The sequence below is a fragment of the Pelodiscus sinensis genome, chromosome 8 (genome assembly GCF_052426305.1).
Source record: "Pelodiscus sinensis isolate ZL-2025 chromosome 8, ASM5242630v1, whole genome shotgun sequence".
In the NCBI taxonomy this organism is placed as follows: Eukaryota; Metazoa; Chordata; order Testudines; family Trionychidae; genus Pelodiscus; species Pelodiscus sinensis.
Genome location: NC_143059.1, coordinates 68,148,096 through 68,165,043, shown reverse-complemented (window position 1 = coordinate 68,165,043; position 16,948 = coordinate 68,148,096). Strand labels below are relative to the sequence as shown.

The following is a 16,948-nucleotide window of genomic DNA, read 5'->3' as shown; positions in this document are numbered from 1 at the left end:
ATTTACAAGGTGGACTATAATTTACTTCACTCTTCCCTTATAGGACACATTTTCTGAACCATGAATCATTTTTGTTGCTCTGCTCTGGACTTTTTTCAATTTGGCCACATCTTTGCTGGAATGTGGTGCTCAGGACTGGACACAATACTCCAGGATTACGTCTACATTGGCCCCTTTTCCGGAAGGGGCATGTTAATTTCAGCGATCGTAATAGGGAAATCCGCGGGGTATTTAAATATCCCCCACGGCATTTAAATAAAAATGTCCGCCGCTTTTTTCCGGCTTTTAGAAAAGCCGGAAAAGAGCACCTACACTGGCCCCGATCCTCCGGAAAATGCGCCCTTTTCTGGAGGATCTTATTCAAAGTAGGGATCTGTCAGGGATGGTACTTGGTCTTGCTGTGAAAGCAGGGGACTGGACACGATGATCCTTCAAGGTCCCTTCCAGTTCTATGAGATAGGTATATCTCCATATTATGTATTATTATCCTATTTACCTCAAACCATTTCTTCAGTTTTCTAGATCATTTTGAATGATGACCCTATCCTCCAAAGCATGTGCAACCCCTCCCAGCTTGGTATCATCTGCAAACATTATAAATGTGTACTCTCTGTCACTATCTAAATCACTGATGAAGATATTGAACAGAACCAGACTCAGAATGGATGCCTGCCAAACCCACTCATTATGCTTTTCCAGCATGACTCTGTACCATTGAATGGGTAACTGGGAATGGTTATCCAACCAATTAGGCAACCACCTTACAGTAGCTCTCTTTAGGTTGTATTTTCCTCTTCAATGAATGGAAAGGTCATGTGAGACTGTATCAAAAGCCTTATTAAAATCTAGATACTACATCTACTGCTTCCCCCTGTTCACCAGGCTGTCACCCTGTCAAAGAAAGCTATCAGATTGGTTTGACTCAATTTGTTCTTGATAAATTCATGCTGGCACTTACATACCACTCATCTTAACTTCAGTACCAGGAAATATAACAGAACAAATATGTAAGGGGTCAATTTACAAACATCTAGATGATAAGAAGGAGGGTAAGTAATTCCCTGGGTTGCCCTTTTCCCCTTTTTAAAGATGGGCATTATAAATGTATTTTCTCCCATCTTCCATGACTTTTCAAAGAAAATCGCTAATGGCTCAGCTATCTCCTCAGATATCTCCTTTAGTGTTCTAGGATGCATTTCATCAGGCCCTGGTGACCTGAAGACATCCAACGGCTGTGTCTAGACTGGCAATTTTTTCCACAAAAGCAAGTGCTTTTGTGGAAAAAATTGCCAGCTGTCTACACTGGCCGCTTGAATTTCCGCAAGAACACTGACTTCCTACTGTCTGAAATCAGTGCTTGCGGAAATACTATGCTGTTCCTGTTCGGGCAAAAGTCCTTTTGCTCAAAGCTTTTGTGCAAAAGGGCCAGTGTAGACAGCTCAGATTTGTTTTGAGCAAAAAAGCCCTGATCACGAAAATGGTGATTGGGGCTTTTTTGCGGAAAAGCGTCCGTGCCAATCTAGATGCTCTTTTCCGCAAATGCTTTTAACGGAAAAGTTTTCTGTTAAAAGCATTTGCAGAAAATCATGCCAGTCTAGACGTAGCCAACTAGTCTAAGTAATTTTTAATTTGTTCTTTTCCCTATTATAGCTTCTCATCCTACACCGTTTTAACTGCTGTTCTCTATGTTAGATGTCCAATCACCACTAAGCTTCTTGTTGAAAACCAAAACAAAGTCATTAAACATCTCTGCCCTTTCCAATTTTTCTGTTATTATTTTTTCTTCATCATTAAACAATGGTACTTAAACAATTCACCTGTGCAGCTGTTTGCATAGTTAGGTACCAATATATCTTTCATAATGTGGCCCATAGGCATCTAAATCCCATAGGTGGTTTTTCTAACTATTTGCTGTAATCTTGCTGTGCCACCATTCCCAGGCTGTAAGATGGGACTAATAATTGCTTTCCTCCCATTTGTTTGTTTTGTCTATTTCAATTGCTTACTCACAGGGACAGGGACAGGGACAGGGACAGGGACTGACTCATGTTGGATTATGAAAACCCTAGCACGGGACAGCCCACCTCTCTGTTGGGTCTTCAATTACAACTTAACAGAGCGCTGTAAATCTGCAGCTATCCACCCAACTAAGGCTACATCTAGACTACAGGCTTCTTGCACAAGAGATCTACCGAAAAAATTTCTTGCACAAGAGAGCATCCACATTACAAAGGCACATCGAAAAAGCAATGTGCTTTTTTGAAAGATAGAGTCCAGGCGCCTAGACGCTATCTCACATATAAGCTGTGATTGCTATGGATGGAATGGCCACCAGGGTACCTGTGCTTTTTTTCTCTTCTCTCTTCTTCAAAAAAAACTCCCTCTTCCCCGTCCACACATGCTTTTTTGCAAAAGAGCTCTTTCACAAAAAGGCTTCTTCCTTGTAGAATGAGGATTACCAATTGCACAAAAAGCCCTCTGTTCTTTCAATTGACTGTCAAAAAACACACTTGCAGTGTGGATGTAACTCAAGTTTTGTTGGGAAAAATGGCCATTTTTCTGACAAAACTCTACAGACTAGACAGTGGTCCCCAACACGGTGCCTGCAGGTGCCATGACGCCCGCCGGAGCATTTATGTGCGTCCACTGAATCATTTGGGCCACCACCCTGCTCCCCCCCGGCATGCGACACATGCGTGGTGCTGGCCCCGGATGCAGGGCACGTGGGTGGCCCCTGCCCCGGGCGTGTGGCACATGTGTGGCCCCGCCTCCGAACACATGGCCCGTGAGCGGCCCCGCCCCCGGGTGCCCGGCAACCCCGAAAGGTTGGGGACCACTGGTTTAGACATAGCCTAAATCAACCCAGCCAGGGCTCTGTCAAGTTGGGACTTAAAAATCTCTAGGGATGGAGATTCCACCACCTCCCTGGGTAACCCATCCCAGTGCTTCACCACCCTCCCAGGGAAATAGTTTTTCCTAGTACCCAACCTAGGCCACCCCCGTTGTAACTTGAGACCATTGCTCCGTGTTCTGGCATCTGTCGCTGCTGAGAACAGCCTTTCTCCATCCTCTTTGGAACCTCCCTTCAGGTAGGTGAAGGCTGCTATCGAATCCCCCGTCCCATCTCTTCTGTAGACTAAATAAGCCCAAATCTCTCAGCCTCTCCTCGTAGGTCATGTGTTCCAGCCCCTAATCATTTTGGTTGCCCTCTGCTAGACTTTCTCCAATGCATCCACATCCTTTCTCTAAGGGTGTGTCTAGACTACAGAGTTTTGTCGACAAAAGTGGATTTTTGTCGACAAAAATATACCTGCATCTACACTTCCGCTGAGTTCTGTCGACATAACGTCAACAGAACTCAGCAGTTTTGTCGACACTGGTAAACCTCATTTTATGAGGCATAACACCTTCTGTCGACAGAGTTTCTGTCGACAGAAGGTGTTATTGCATGTAAACTGTCCTTTGCGTCTACACTACCATGTCGACAAAGCAGCTTGCTTTGTCGACAGAACTGAATGTAGTGTAGATGCTCTTTGTCGACCGAAGTTTTGTCGACAGTATCTGTCGACAAAACTTCTGCCGACAAAAGCCTGTAGTCTAGACGTACCCTAAGCGGGGGTGAGGGGAGCAGAACTGGCCGCAATAGTCTAGGGCTGCGTCTACACTGGCATGATTTTGCGGAAATACTTTTAATGGAAAAGTTTTTCCGTTAAAAGTATTTCTGCAAAAGAGCATCTAGAGTGGCACGGATGCTTTTCCGCAAAAAGTGCTTTTGCGCAAAAGCATCCGTGCTCAGTATAGACGCACTTTTGCCCAAGAAAGCTCCGATGGCCATTTTCGCCATCGGGCTTTCTTGCGCAAAAAATTAAGGTGTCTGTCTACACTGGCCCCCCTTGGGCAAGTATTCTTGCACAAGAGGGCTTATCCCTGAGCGGGAGCGTGAAAGTATTTGCGCAAGTAGCACTGATTTTGTACATTACAAAGTCAGTGCTCTTGCGCAAATTCAAGCGGCCAGTGTAGACAGCTGGCAAGTCTTTGTGCAAAAGCAATTGCTTTTGCGCAAAATCTTGCCAGTCTAGATGCACCCCAGATGTGGCCTCACTAGTGCCGAGTAAAGGGGAATAATCACTTCCCTACATGTGAATGTGGATCTAGATCTTGTATCATTGCAGGGCTCCATGACTAAAGTTTTAAATTCTAGCAATGCAAACACGTTCCTCTAGGTCCTGATTTCAGTTAGCTGAAAAGCAATTGGTAACTGCATTTCCCGATAGAAAAGGAAATATAAATGCTAGCTAGTGCAACATATGAATTATTTATTGAAGCCCATAGCCTTGGTGTGTGATATTTTGATCTTACTAAAGAGAGAGCAATGACGTAAGACTTTTCTTATGGGGACCAAGGCAAGGTTTCCCCCAGCATTTCAATCTCAAGGTAGCTGTGCTAACTGCGGTTGTATTTATTCACATGCTTTGTTATTCCTCTGCATGAGGCAAGGCAGTGACAGCATCTCGTTAGCTGAAGGACGGGAAATCGTTTTGTGTGCGTCTTTGTTTTACACCGTGTAGCATGTGCCGTGAAGCCCTGGGCAATGTTCTAATGGCACGTGAGATACTAATAATGAAAGGATAATAGCCCCTCCCCCGTTCAAATGGAGGCAGCATCAGACTGATAAAATGCAAATGACTCGTTATGCTCCCTAGGCAGGAACTGGTCTGCAACTGTCAGCAATTCCCTGTATGTAAATGGAGCAGGTTTGAGGGAGGGGTCATTGGCAGGTCTTACCTCACCTCCCCAAAGCATTTAAGCAATAACTTCAGAGCTTTCCTTGCCCTGCTAAGCATTTAAGTCAATTAGACATAAGCCCAAGTTAAGCGAGTATGCAGTTCCCACAGCCTCAAAGATACTTAGGTGAGTTGTCATTCATTGCCATAGGGGCCTACATGTCGGTGAGGAGCTGGACTCAGGTGTGTTAGTGACTAGGGATGGAGAAGGTCAATTCAGGGCAATGACCAAATCATTGTATCCAACCTCATCCCCATTGGACCCTGTCCATTCATGGACCAAGACCTCTTTGTGCTAGGCATGTGCAAACACAGAACAATAAGGCAGTCACTGTGCAGAAGAGATTACAAGCTAAGACCAGGTCTATACTAGACTTGGAAGGTCGGTTTAAGGCACACAACTCTAGCTATGTAAATAACTTAAAGTAGCTAGAATTGATACAACTTCAGCCAAGCTTGGGGTGTCTTCACAGTGGAAGGCCAATGGGCGCAAACACTCCCATAAGCTTCCCTTACTCCTCACTACTGCCAGGAGAATAGGGTGCCCTCAGTGTTTGATTTAGTGGGTCATTACTAGATCCACTAAATCAACCGCCAGAAGATTGATCTCCTGTGTAGTAAGTATAGATGTGGCCTAAGTGGAACAAGTGGCTCGTAAGAGACTTTCCAAGCCCCGGCTGTGATCCTGCATCCCACATTCAGCCAAAACATCTGTTTCAATAGGTGTTCACTCATATGCAAGCTATGCATTCAGGAATCACACCAATGCGCTGTCTGGAGGGGAGTACAGCAGCTTGGGAAAGTTAAATAAAAGCTCAGGAGATGAAGAAAACTGTGGCCTGCTGAACCTGGATTTTTTTAGGTAGCCAGAACCTAATGAGCCAAATTGCAATGTAGCCTTTGGACCCAAACCCAAACACTCCTGCCCCACCCCCTTCTAAAGGCCCTGCCCTTGCCCCGCCTTGTCTCCAAGGTCCCACCCCTGCACACACTATCCCCTTTTCCTCTGCCACTTCCTCTCTCCCCATGCACTTTCCCCAGGATGGAGTAGGGTAGGGAGGGGTGCAGGTTCTGGTCTGGGGCTGAGCGGTTGATTGTGTGGGGGCTGAGCCTAGGGCAGGGGGTTAGTGTGCAGGAGGGCTATAGTATTAGGGGGAGTTTGGGTGTGGCAGGGGTTTCAGGGCTGGTGGTTGGGGTACAGGATGGGTGATGCAGGCTCCAGATGGGCAGTTCCATATCCCGGTCAGAAGCACAGCTAAGGCTGGTTCCCTGCCTTCCCCACACTGCTCCTGAGGTGGCCTGCGGTCCTATGGGGTGGGCACAGTGGCAGGGGGTCTCCACGCATTGTTCCTGCCCCATGCAACAACACCGCAGCTCCCATTGCTGGGGCCAGTGCTCCCTGGAACTGGCCACTTGTGCGGCCACTCAGGAGAAATCCCTGTGCTGCCCAGCTGATTAGCAGAGCACCCACCGCTGGGTTTTGTGTTTCTATTGGCGGTGCCCGCTCACACCTGCTTTGGTGTGCATAAAAATTATTCCGCACATATGTAGAAAAAAATCCATGCATGGGTGGAAAAGATTAGAGGAAACATTGCTTATGCTTCCAGGAGTCGTGTGGGGCCAGGGCCACCAAGGGACCTGCCTTGTCCCCACTGCAGCATTGGACTGTTAGTGGCTGATCGCCCAGTTTGGCTTCAGGACCCTCCTGGAGATCCAGTAATTCCAGCATCCTCCCAGGAAAACCAGACCCTAAGTCCGGGAAGTTAAAGCTAAGCATCCCATTAATGAGTCAATTAACAGCTCTGTGCTATACAGGGGCTAGCATCCCCCCAGGTGTATCCTTGGCAGTGAGGGTGACATCTGAACAAGTTTGGGTACAAAACCTAACGCGCTGATGCTGGAGCTAAACGGCCCAGCTTCCTCAGCACAAAGGTGGCTCAAACTCCTGTAGTTCTGGAGCCTGGCTACTAGAGGGGAACAGAGCCAGAAGGCACATGGGTCCCTAGAGGCACAATGGCCTCTAGAGGGCTGGATCAGAGACTGGCAATTTCACCATGATGACTCATTCTGCCCAGACTGAGGGTGTGAGCTGGCAGTTCTCTCCGCCTAGCTCTGCCTCAGTTTGTTCATGCTTAGAATGGGGATAAACCCAAGTCTCCGACCTTTCGGGCTTGTTGCTAGTTGTAATTAGCTAATGTGGGCATATTGCTTCGAGCGCCTCCCCTTGCAAGATGCGACTTTGTTATGAGGCAGCCTCCAGCAGGAGGAAGCCGTGTGGTTGTGGCTAGGGTGCTGGGCTGGAGCCATATTCGCAGCTCTGCCACTGGCTTGCTTGGAGACCTTGGGCGGGTTACTTCACCTCTGTATGCCTCAGTTTCTCAGTCGAAAGGGGAGAATTGTGCTTGTAAAGTGCTTTGCCGGCTATGGATGACAAATGCTAAGATTTAGGAGGCAGCCCAGCCTGTGGAGAGTGTGAGGCCGGTAATGGCCCCCAACACACTGGTGGTCTTGGAGTTGTGTTGCTTGGGCATGCAGGCCAAATCATGACCTCTTGAAGGCTCTTCCAACCCTAGGATTCTGTCAAGTCCAGCTCCCTACCCAAAGCAGGACCAATCCCAACGAAACCATCCCAGCCAGGGCTTTGTCAAGCTGGGATTCTGGGGATGGAGATTCCACCACCTCCCTAGGGAACCCATCCCAGTGCTTCCCCACCCTCCTAGGGAAATAGTTTTTCTTAATATCCACCTTAGACCTCCCCCACGGCAGTTTGAGACCATTGCTCCTCGTTCTGTGATCTGTCACCACTGTGAACAGCTTCGCTCCATCCTCTTTTTGGAACCTCCCTTCAGGTAGTTGAAGGCTGCTATCAAATCCCCCCTCACTCTTCTCTTCTGTAGACTAAATAAGCCCAAATCCCCCAGCCTCTCTTAGTAGGTAGAGGGTGGTAAACTCCATTGAAAGTGGTTTCACAACTGGAAGAGGTTTTTGCAACACAATTCAGCCCGTCCCTTTGCTAAACCTTTGTCATTCTCACTTACTGATCTTTTTACATAGCCTCGGCCCATTCTTTGAATTTCTTCTTCTGTGATTGCAGCCTGGGGCAGTGAGTTAAATGCGCACCAAAGACACACAAGCCTTTCATTAGAGACAATCTGTTTAATAAATATGACTGTAAAAGCAATAAACAAGAGCAATTATACAGAACACTACATATAGTCTTTAACCAAGAAAAAATACATCAAAAAAGTCATTTAAAATGAGCAGTTCCAGTACTATAAGAAAACTTTTTTAAGTGGCTCACTATAAAAATAAGTTGGCTAATGCCAGAGTTCACGGGTCAGTTAGGCTCCTGGGGGATATTATACAGTGGCTGCAAAAAAACGTCCTCCTCTTTCTTAAAGCTAGAGATGCAAACACAAGAGCAAGTGGTGTCAATGCCTGGGAGAAATGGTGGCACTCCACCCAAAGGGGAGGGTTTCTCAGGACAGTGACCTAGAGAGTGGGGGGTGGAACTGATCTTTTCCTCTTGGCATCACCTTTATTTCAGAACTGGGCTAAACCCCGATTTGTAGAGAAGCAATGCAAGTCAGCTCTTGGGATGCTCACTACCCCATCCATTTTCATGTCGTGCTGTCTTTGGGCCATCTACAGTATGGACTTTGCCCACCAGCTTTCTGAGATGCCCTTTGCGGTCACCCAGCTTACTGAAGGAGCCTTGAAGTGACTGCCCAGGAAGGAGATTATACAAGGGAGCTAGCCCAGTGGCTCAGTGTGGCGGCATTCAGCCATCATCCAGGATTTCAGCTGGAAAGAGCAGTTTAGTGACGTGGTCACTCAGGGTATGTCTAGACAACAGACTTTTGTTGACAGAAACATTGTCGACAGATACTGTCAACAAAGCCTCTGTTGACAAAGAGCGCCTAGACTACAGCCAGTTCTGTCGACAAAGCAAGCCGTTTTTCCGACAGAGAGTCTAGATGCTCTCTTTTGAAAAAGCATAGTGTGGCTGCCATAGCGCCTTTTGTCGATAGAATTCTGTCAACAAAAGGCGTTATTCCTCGTAGAGTGAGGTTTACCGCCCTCGACAAAACTGCCACGTTCTGTCGACTTCACTCTGCAGTAGTGTAGATGCAGGTATCGTTTTGTTGACAAAAGTTCACTATTGTCAACAAAACACCATCATCTAGACGCACCCTCAGTGAGCTGGAACCAGAGGTAGGCCCAAAGCCAGTCCTCATGTACTTCCATGCAACCCACATGTCACCCAGCTCAGCGAGGCAGTGTTGTGCCGAAGAAAATGCACTCAGAATGCTGCGTAATACTCAGCACGTCAGACCCTGAACACCTCAGGGAGCCGGCAGTCCTCAACAGGAGCAGCTCCTGCAGCCACGACTGCGTGTTTGCTTGGTCAGAGCTGCCCAGTAGTGCTGAGGTGGTGTTGGCTGAGGTCCTCTTAGAATTCAGCTAGATGAGGAGTCCAAGGAGGCTGTGATCCTAGATTAGCTAACATGCTTTTAAAGCCCAATGAAGACAGCAAATTGACTTTAGTCCACATGGAGGCCTTAGCTCTGGTCTATGGTAGAGCTTTATTTTGAAAAAAAAAAAAACCTTACGCCGAATTAATAAATGGAGCATCCACACTACCAAGCCTGTTATTTTGAAATAACGAGCTGCTTAATTCGAAATCTCCTGCGTTCCTCGAGGAATAACTTTATTTTTGAAGTAGTTATTTTGAAATAGTGGTTGTGTGGATGCTCCAATGCCACTATTTCAAAATAACTACTCTCCAGAGTCATTTGAACTAATTTACTCCCCAGTATTTTCTGGGGCTCTAAGGTGAGGTAGCCCATCCACAATAATGAAGACTGTCTCGGACTAATTTTAAGGCTTTCCCGTAGTGTGGACATGCTAGTTTGATTTTGTTATTTTGGGATTTATTTCAAAATAGTTTCCTAGTATAGACATGCCCTAAGAGGGGTAGCTCTACAACTCTATAAGGGTGCGTCTACACAGCTTCCTAAACTTGAAATAAGATATGCCAATTGCATATCTTATTTCCAATCGATTTTTAAGTTTTGAAATTTGGCACATCTACCCAGCACCACAGTTTGAAATGGCGGGCTATTTTGAGACATCCCTTAACCCTCATGGAACAAGGGTTACCAGGATGCTGAAACAGCGTGTCCGTTATTTCAAAAACAATTATGAAATAACATGCGGCTTGTGTAGGCGCAGGGTAGCTATTTCTGATCCCTCCCGTATCCCGAAATAACTGTGCAGTATAGACATACCCGAAGAGATATAAATGCTTTGATGAAAGAGATAGGTCAGAAAGTCTGACTCCTGCATGAGCTCTACCTGTGCCTGAATTTTGCTCTCATGTCTGCTGTACATACCTTCTCTTCCCTCCACTCCCCAGCTGCTCTGAGGACAGCTGGAAAGCAGCACCATTCCCTTGAATTATCTTCATTTTAGCAGACTTTGAAACCTCCCCCCCTCCCTGCATGGTTCTGTTATTACAGCGGCCTCTGCCAGGAAACGCTAGAGCTGAGGGTTCACAGGCTAGACCCTAAAAGCCCCTGTTGGGTGTAGTGAGCAGACATACCAGGGCTCATTGACACAGGGCCATTAGCAGGCTAGTGGAAATTCTTCATGGGGCGTTAACAGCTTGGTAGCATAACCTTGCTCTTGCTACATGTTGTAGAGCAAGGGACTGCCCCCATGCATTGGAAAAGGGATTGCTAATGAAGCGGGGATTTAAATCTCCCCCGCTTCATTAGCATAAAAATGGCTGCCGCTTTTTTTCGACTCAGAGCTTTGCCGGAAAAAAGCGTCAGTCTAGACGCGGATATTTCGGAAAATAAAGCCTTTTCTGAAAGATCCCTTGTCCCTCTTAAAATAAGGGATCTTTCGGAAAAGGCTTTATTTTCCGAAAGATCCACGTCTAGAGTGGAGCTTTTTTCCAGCAAAGCTCCGAGCCGAAAAAAAGCGGCAGACATTTTTATGCTAATGAAGCAGAGGAGATTTAAATCCCCGCTTCATTAGCAATTGTGATACATCTAATTTGAAGGGATGCAATCTAGATGTAGCCTGGGAGTGCTGTGTATGGAGAGGAAAGGCTGGTAGGCCCACACTCGGCCATAGCGCGACCCCCACAGGTAACAACGGGGTCAAGGCTGGGATCCTGGGCTATGCGACAGAGCCAAACCTTGCTCCAGAAGCAGGGACTGCATGCTGCTGAAGGACAAAGAGTGTGTATGTGCAGCATCTGTGTGTGTGTGTGTGTGCATCTGAATCCACGTTGGCCATGCCTGTTCTTGTGCAGCAATTTAGACCATGCAAAGTGGCCATGAAACGACCATCAGGCAGCCTCGTATCCCTACTGCAAACTGGTCTAAATGCTGCCACAGGGCAGGACTGTGGAGAATGAAGGCCAGAATGGATAGAGAGAGGCCAAAGCATGAAGGACAATGGACAGCAAGAGTTCATCCCAAATCATGCCATGTTTCTAAGGGTATGTCTACACTACCACCCTAGTTCAAACTAGGGTGGTTAATGTAGGCAACCGAAGTTGCAAATGAAGCCCGGGATTTGAATTTCCCGGGCTTCATTTGCATCTTGCCGGGCTCCGCCATTTTTAAATCCCGGATAGTTCGGACTCCGTGCCCGCGGCTACACGCGGCACGGACTAGGTAGTTCAGATTAGGCTTCCTATTCCTGTTCCACAAGGAGTACAGGTAGTTCAGAATAGGAAGCCTAATCCAAACTACCTAGTCCGTGCCGCATGTAGCCGCGGGCACGGAGTCCGAACTAGCCGGGATTTTAAAATGGCGGCGCCCGGCAAGATGCAAATGAAGCCCGGGAAATTCAAATCCCAGGCTCCATTTGCAACTTCGGTTGCCTACATTAACCACCCTAGTTCGAACTAGGGTGGTAGTGTAGACATACCCTAAGGCTTGGGCTGTGGCAGGGGAGGGGGTCTGCCTCTGCCTCCTGCCACTTGGGGCAGGTGCCTTGGTGTGAATGGGCTGACCCGTCTTTCGCAATCCCCTGACTTTGCAGCTTCGGGGGAACCTGTGCTGATTCCTGGCTGTGCTCCTGGGTGCCACAAGCCGTCCCACAGTCAGACGGAAACAGTGAAAGGCCAAAGGAAGACAAAAAGCATACCAGCCCAGACACACTGCCATGTCGATGCCTGTGTATCGTGGGGTGCCTCAGGACCATTTGCCGGGGGTAGCTCTGCTGTAGTGCTAAAAAAACAGTTCAGTCTGCAGCCAAATACTGTTATCCCTCCCACCCCATCGCCCTCAAAAAGACCCCATGCACATTGCTGGCCACGATCATCATGAATTTCCTACAAATAAGAGCTTGATCAGAAAAGAGAGGGAAGTGAACTGTGGAAGAGGGGGAAGGTGATTTAATTTGCCCCCTATTAAAAGAGAGCCCCTGTACACTGTACACTGCAAGTCCAACCACGGTCTGGGTATAATCTCCACATGCACAGGATTAAAGCTAAAAACCTTTTTGTCGTCTGAAGAATTACAAAGTCCGAATGCAGTGAGTTTTTCTTTGTATGTATATATATATATATATATCTATAGCTATGTACACAAGTCCTGGTGTCCTTGGTTCAAACATTTACATAGGTAGGGATGTCTTTTGTGCTTCGAGGCTCAGCAGCTATGGAAATACTTCCTGCGGCAAAGAAAAAAACAAGACAAAAGCAACCGTTAGCTGACCGAGCATTTCTCAAGAACGGAAGATGTTACGACGTCTCTCTGTTTGGTGTTAGGACTGGATTGATCCAGCCTGATACATTCTTTCCAGAAACGTTCTCCTGCCACTTAGCAGGTTGAATGGGATGGCTTGTTCTTCTTTTTGACCAAGAGGGTTCACCCATACTCAAGAGAAGGGAAGAAAGGATGGGGTGATGTGTGTTTCTATGGCATCTGCTCTGGAAAGGTGCCGGCGACTTTGGTAGCCCACTGTCCAATTTGCCTTTGCAAAAGAAGGGTTTGCTGCAGTAAGTTGTGGCGGCGTAAAACCGAACTACCCCAGCCTCTGGATTTCCGAAAGGCACGGAGCACAAAGGTTAGTCTCCATGGGCAAGTGGGAGGGAGGGGGGAACTGTTTCAACACAAACCCAATACAAATGAGAAACAGCCCATTACGTCTCTGTTACGCGTCTAACGTCTGTCGGCCAAGAGGGGGTGGATCACTTAGTGATGACCTGTCCCGTTCTCTGGGCTAGATGGACCTTGGGCCTGACCCAGTGTGGCCATTCTTATGTCCAGTGCATTGTTTCCTCAAAAGAACCGGGCCCCCCTCGAAAAACAATGCTGATCTCCAGAAAGACCCAGGGCTATTGCATGGGACTCACAAGGGAGAGAATGAGATTAACAAAAGGCGATACCTTACATTATGCACCTCGGTACTTATTTCCCCAAAGCCAGCACACTCAGCCTCCCAAGCTAGCCAATAGGAAATGCTGAGGAAAGGGGTGTGTCCCAAACCTGCCCTTCAAGGGCACTTGCATATCTAATTCATGGCCATGACCAATCTCAGCTGTGAATGTGTTCCTGCAGTGAGGCGCCTATGGCAGATTAGTCCTTTTTTAAGAAAAACCAAGGAGGTCGTGCCCCCCCCCCCCCCCATATGAGCTCTAGACTGTGATTAGTGCACCCTTCCTCAAGTACGGGAGAGCCAGGTTCAATTCCCCCCCCCCCCCCCCACTGCTTCCTGATGTGCACCAGAAGTCTCCCACCTCCCTGCAGAGAGTCCTTACCCCGGGCGACACGGCCTTGTGAACCAAGGGGCTCCTGGTGGCGCCTGTCAGAGCGGTTCTACTGCGTACAACTCGTTAAATGTTCATAGGGAGGGGAAGCTGGCCCTCCCAAGGCAGTACGCTAACCCACCCAGTTTGCCCCACGCCACATATCCGAAGAAGAAAGGAGACAGACCTGCACACAATTGCACCGGGGCGGGGACATTCTGGTGGCAGACCCAAGTTCACGTCCCTGCTGCACATCGGGCCCAGGGGATGAACTGAACACGGGTCAGGCCCATGAGGGCTGATCTAAGCACTAGGCCACACATTACTGGGGGAGGGGTGTGGAATGCCACCTCCTCCAGCCATTTTGTGTGGCTTTAGGCAAGCTCAGTGCACAGCTACTGGATGGGCTTCGAAGGCGAGAGAGGTGGGGGGAGGCCATGTCTGTGAATCTTGCTGGGGCTTAGGAGAGAGTTAGGCACTGAGCTGCTGGATGGGGGCAGAACTTTCTGCATGCCTGCCCACTGAGAAATGGATGCCTGAGAGACTGTGAAGGGCAGCAAGGTCAGTGCTTAGGGACTGCAGGTGCCCGCAGGGTTAGGCAGCTGTCGAGCGCAGTGCTTATGTGCATACCAGAGGAATATAACTGTTGGGTTCAGGCAGCTGGGCGGCCACTGCTGCCTTCCCAGAGTACCAGACATTCCAGTACTTCACAACGTGAGCTCTTCAAAATGGCTTCCCCGTCTAATATCCAACCAAACCACCTGGTTTCACCTCCGTGCCAGGGAGCGCAAACCAAAAAAGAGGATGAAGGGCCTGCCTCTACCCCAGTTTTCCTCCTGGTTCTTTGTGTGTTGTGGTCTCCTCACACACAAGTCCAGATCTTTCCATGTCGCCACAGAGCTCCAAGATAACTTCCTTGCTCTTCTCACTGACACTCTTTTTGGGTTGGTCTGGGAGGTGAACTTTAGCTCTTCTCCAGCTGGCACATGAAAAATAGCTGTGCAGCTCTTGTGCCACTGGGAATGGCTCAGGCTAGCTGCTCGAAACCAAGCCTGCCTCATCCCATGGGTTTGAGGCTCATGGGGGTAGCTTGACTGATGCCGGTGCCACAGTGGCCCTGCTGCTATCTGTTAGCACGCTTGCTCAACCAGAGCTAGGTCCAGTGTGTCTACCGAAGCTGGAAGGCACACTTCCTGATTGGTAGCGTAGCCATGGCGATGCATCTCTGACGTGGTCATTATTCAGCAGCCAACAGCCCGAGATGGAGCTGGGAAAGAGCCAATGGAAAATTCTGACATAGAGACACACTGCCATAGCCAGCCCTAGTAAAGTTGTACAGCTGCTCCCACTGCTCCCTAGTAATACTTTAAAGGGAACCCCCAGCTGGCTTGTTCCTCTTTCTTGATCCTGGAGACTTCTAGAAAGTCAAACTGGCCCCCAGCACAAGGTGGAGCAGTCCGGGTACTACCCTGAAGTGAGCCAGCTCCCAGATCACGCCTCTTGGGCCTAATTTCCCTCTCATCCTTAATCTCGATGGGGTGAGGCCTACTCCAAAGGAAAACTCCCAGACACTAGGGCTGTGTCCACACTGGCACGATCTTGCGCAAAAGTGGCCGCTCTTGCTCAAAAACTTGCTGCCTGTCTACACTGCCCACGTGTTCTTGCGCAAGTAAACTGACGTTCTACTGTATGAAATCAGGGCTTCTTGCACCAGAACTCTGACGCTCCCGCTCAGGAATAAGCCCTTTTGTGCACTTGTTCTTGTGCAAGAGGCCAGTACAGACAGGCAACATGAATTTCTTGCACAAGAAAGCCCGATGGTTAAAATAGCCATCAGAGCTTTCTTGTGCAAGAGAGCATCTACACTGGCAAGGATGCTCTTGTGCAAAAGCACATGCCGGTGTAGATGCTCTCTTACACAACTACTTTAATGCAAAAACTCTGGGGTAAAGAGTTTTTGTGCAAGATCATGCCTGTGTAGATGTAGCCTAGGCAAATCCTCAGCTGGTGCATCAGGTCAGTTTTAAATTCCTGTTGGCCCTCTGAAGTGGCCCAAAGCCAGGTCCAGACTGATAAAACATAACTCATCTGTGCTCAAGGCCAGGCAGCTAAAAATGGATGTGCCCTCCTCCTAAAAATGGTCCCCATTCTCTAGCTCTTAGGCACAGAAGTTCTTCTTCTTCATGCAAGGAACCCAGTGACCTCGGTGGGTCTACTCCCCTGGTGAGGGATGGCAGGATTGTCACTTTTTACAAGTCACATACCACAAGGCGCAGAAGCCGGATTCAACAGTGGCTTGACAATCTCACAGACCAGCTAAGGGTAGAGTTCAATTTAAATTTTTCTCACATGTCTCCAGACCCCCAGTCTAGCAAAGTACTTAAGAATGGCCCTAGGTCTTTATAGCCCCAGTGAAATGTAAACACAAAGATAAGCATGCGCGTAAGTATTTTGCTGGGCAGGGATGGATTTGAGCACATACCGGGGACACGTCTACACGATGGGGGAAGGTCGGGTTAAGGTATGCAATTCCAGCCACGCAAATAATGTAGCTGGAGTCAACGTACCCTAAGCCGAGCTGGGGCACCATCCTCACTGTGGGAGGTCGACATGAGAGATGCTCCCATCAATTTCCCTTACTTGATGAGTACCGGCATCGATGTGGGTGCCCTGAGTATTAGATTTAGCATGTCCCCACTAGACCGGCTAAATCAGACACTGGAAGATCGACCGCCACAGTGTTGATCTTCCCAGGAATGTAGACAGGTCTTGCGTCGTCCCCTCAGTGTTGTGAAAGAAAGGAGGTATTTTCTGTAGGTGCTGATTTCTACTGCCTTGAAATTAATAGGGATCGCACCAGAGAAACTGGGAAGTGGTACTGTGGTTACTATGGTTCTAATAAACCCCGTTTGTACATTCCCAATGTTCCTGGTCAACAAGCGCTGCTGTTTATTCCTCCTCTGAGAGACGCTGGCTTGAAGGCAAACCCTGCTGCCCAATACAGAGATCCATGGCTCCCCTGGTTGGGGTGGTTTCACTGTTTGCTCTGCAGTTAGGAGCACCTCACGGACCATGGTACCAAATGCATCCTTTCAGGCTGAGCTTTTAAGCTGTACTTACCAAGCCTCCCACCAGCCCCCACAGGCTGGAAAAAAGAACACCTTCTTTTGAGCATTTGCCTCATAATCACATAGGTGCCAGAAACTAGATGGCACTTCTTTGACAGCACACGTTAGTCATGACAGGAATACGAAGTTTTGCAGGAGGAGAAGGGACTGCACAGAAAACGACATGGGGCAAAGACTCCGGGGGTTAATTTCTCTCTCATCAAAGGAGGAAGAGGAGTTAGTTGGTGCCTTTTAGAGATGTTAACACAGAAGTAGAGGGGAGA

The 16,948-nt window shown here is 48.2% G+C and overlaps 1 protein-coding gene across 2 annotated transcripts in view; it reads right to left on the bottom strand.

Annotated features, from left to right (window-relative positions):
* Positions 1-11,698: 11,698 nt before the first annotated feature.
* The window catches only part of SORCS1 (sortilin related VPS10 domain containing receptor 1), a 477,697-nt gene continuing 472,447 nt past the window's right edge, over positions 11,699-16,948 (bottom strand). Inside the window, exon 26 of one of the 2 annotated variants that reach the window (XM_075935517.2) lies at positions 11,699-12,479. In XM_075935517.2, coding sequence (XP_075791632.2) covers positions 12,458-12,479 — 22 coding nt within the window. In that variant the 3' untranslated portion in view covers positions 11,699-12,457. The remainder of the gene's footprint in view (positions 12,480-16,948) is intronic. The other variant, XM_075935516.2, reaches the window with a different exon arrangement.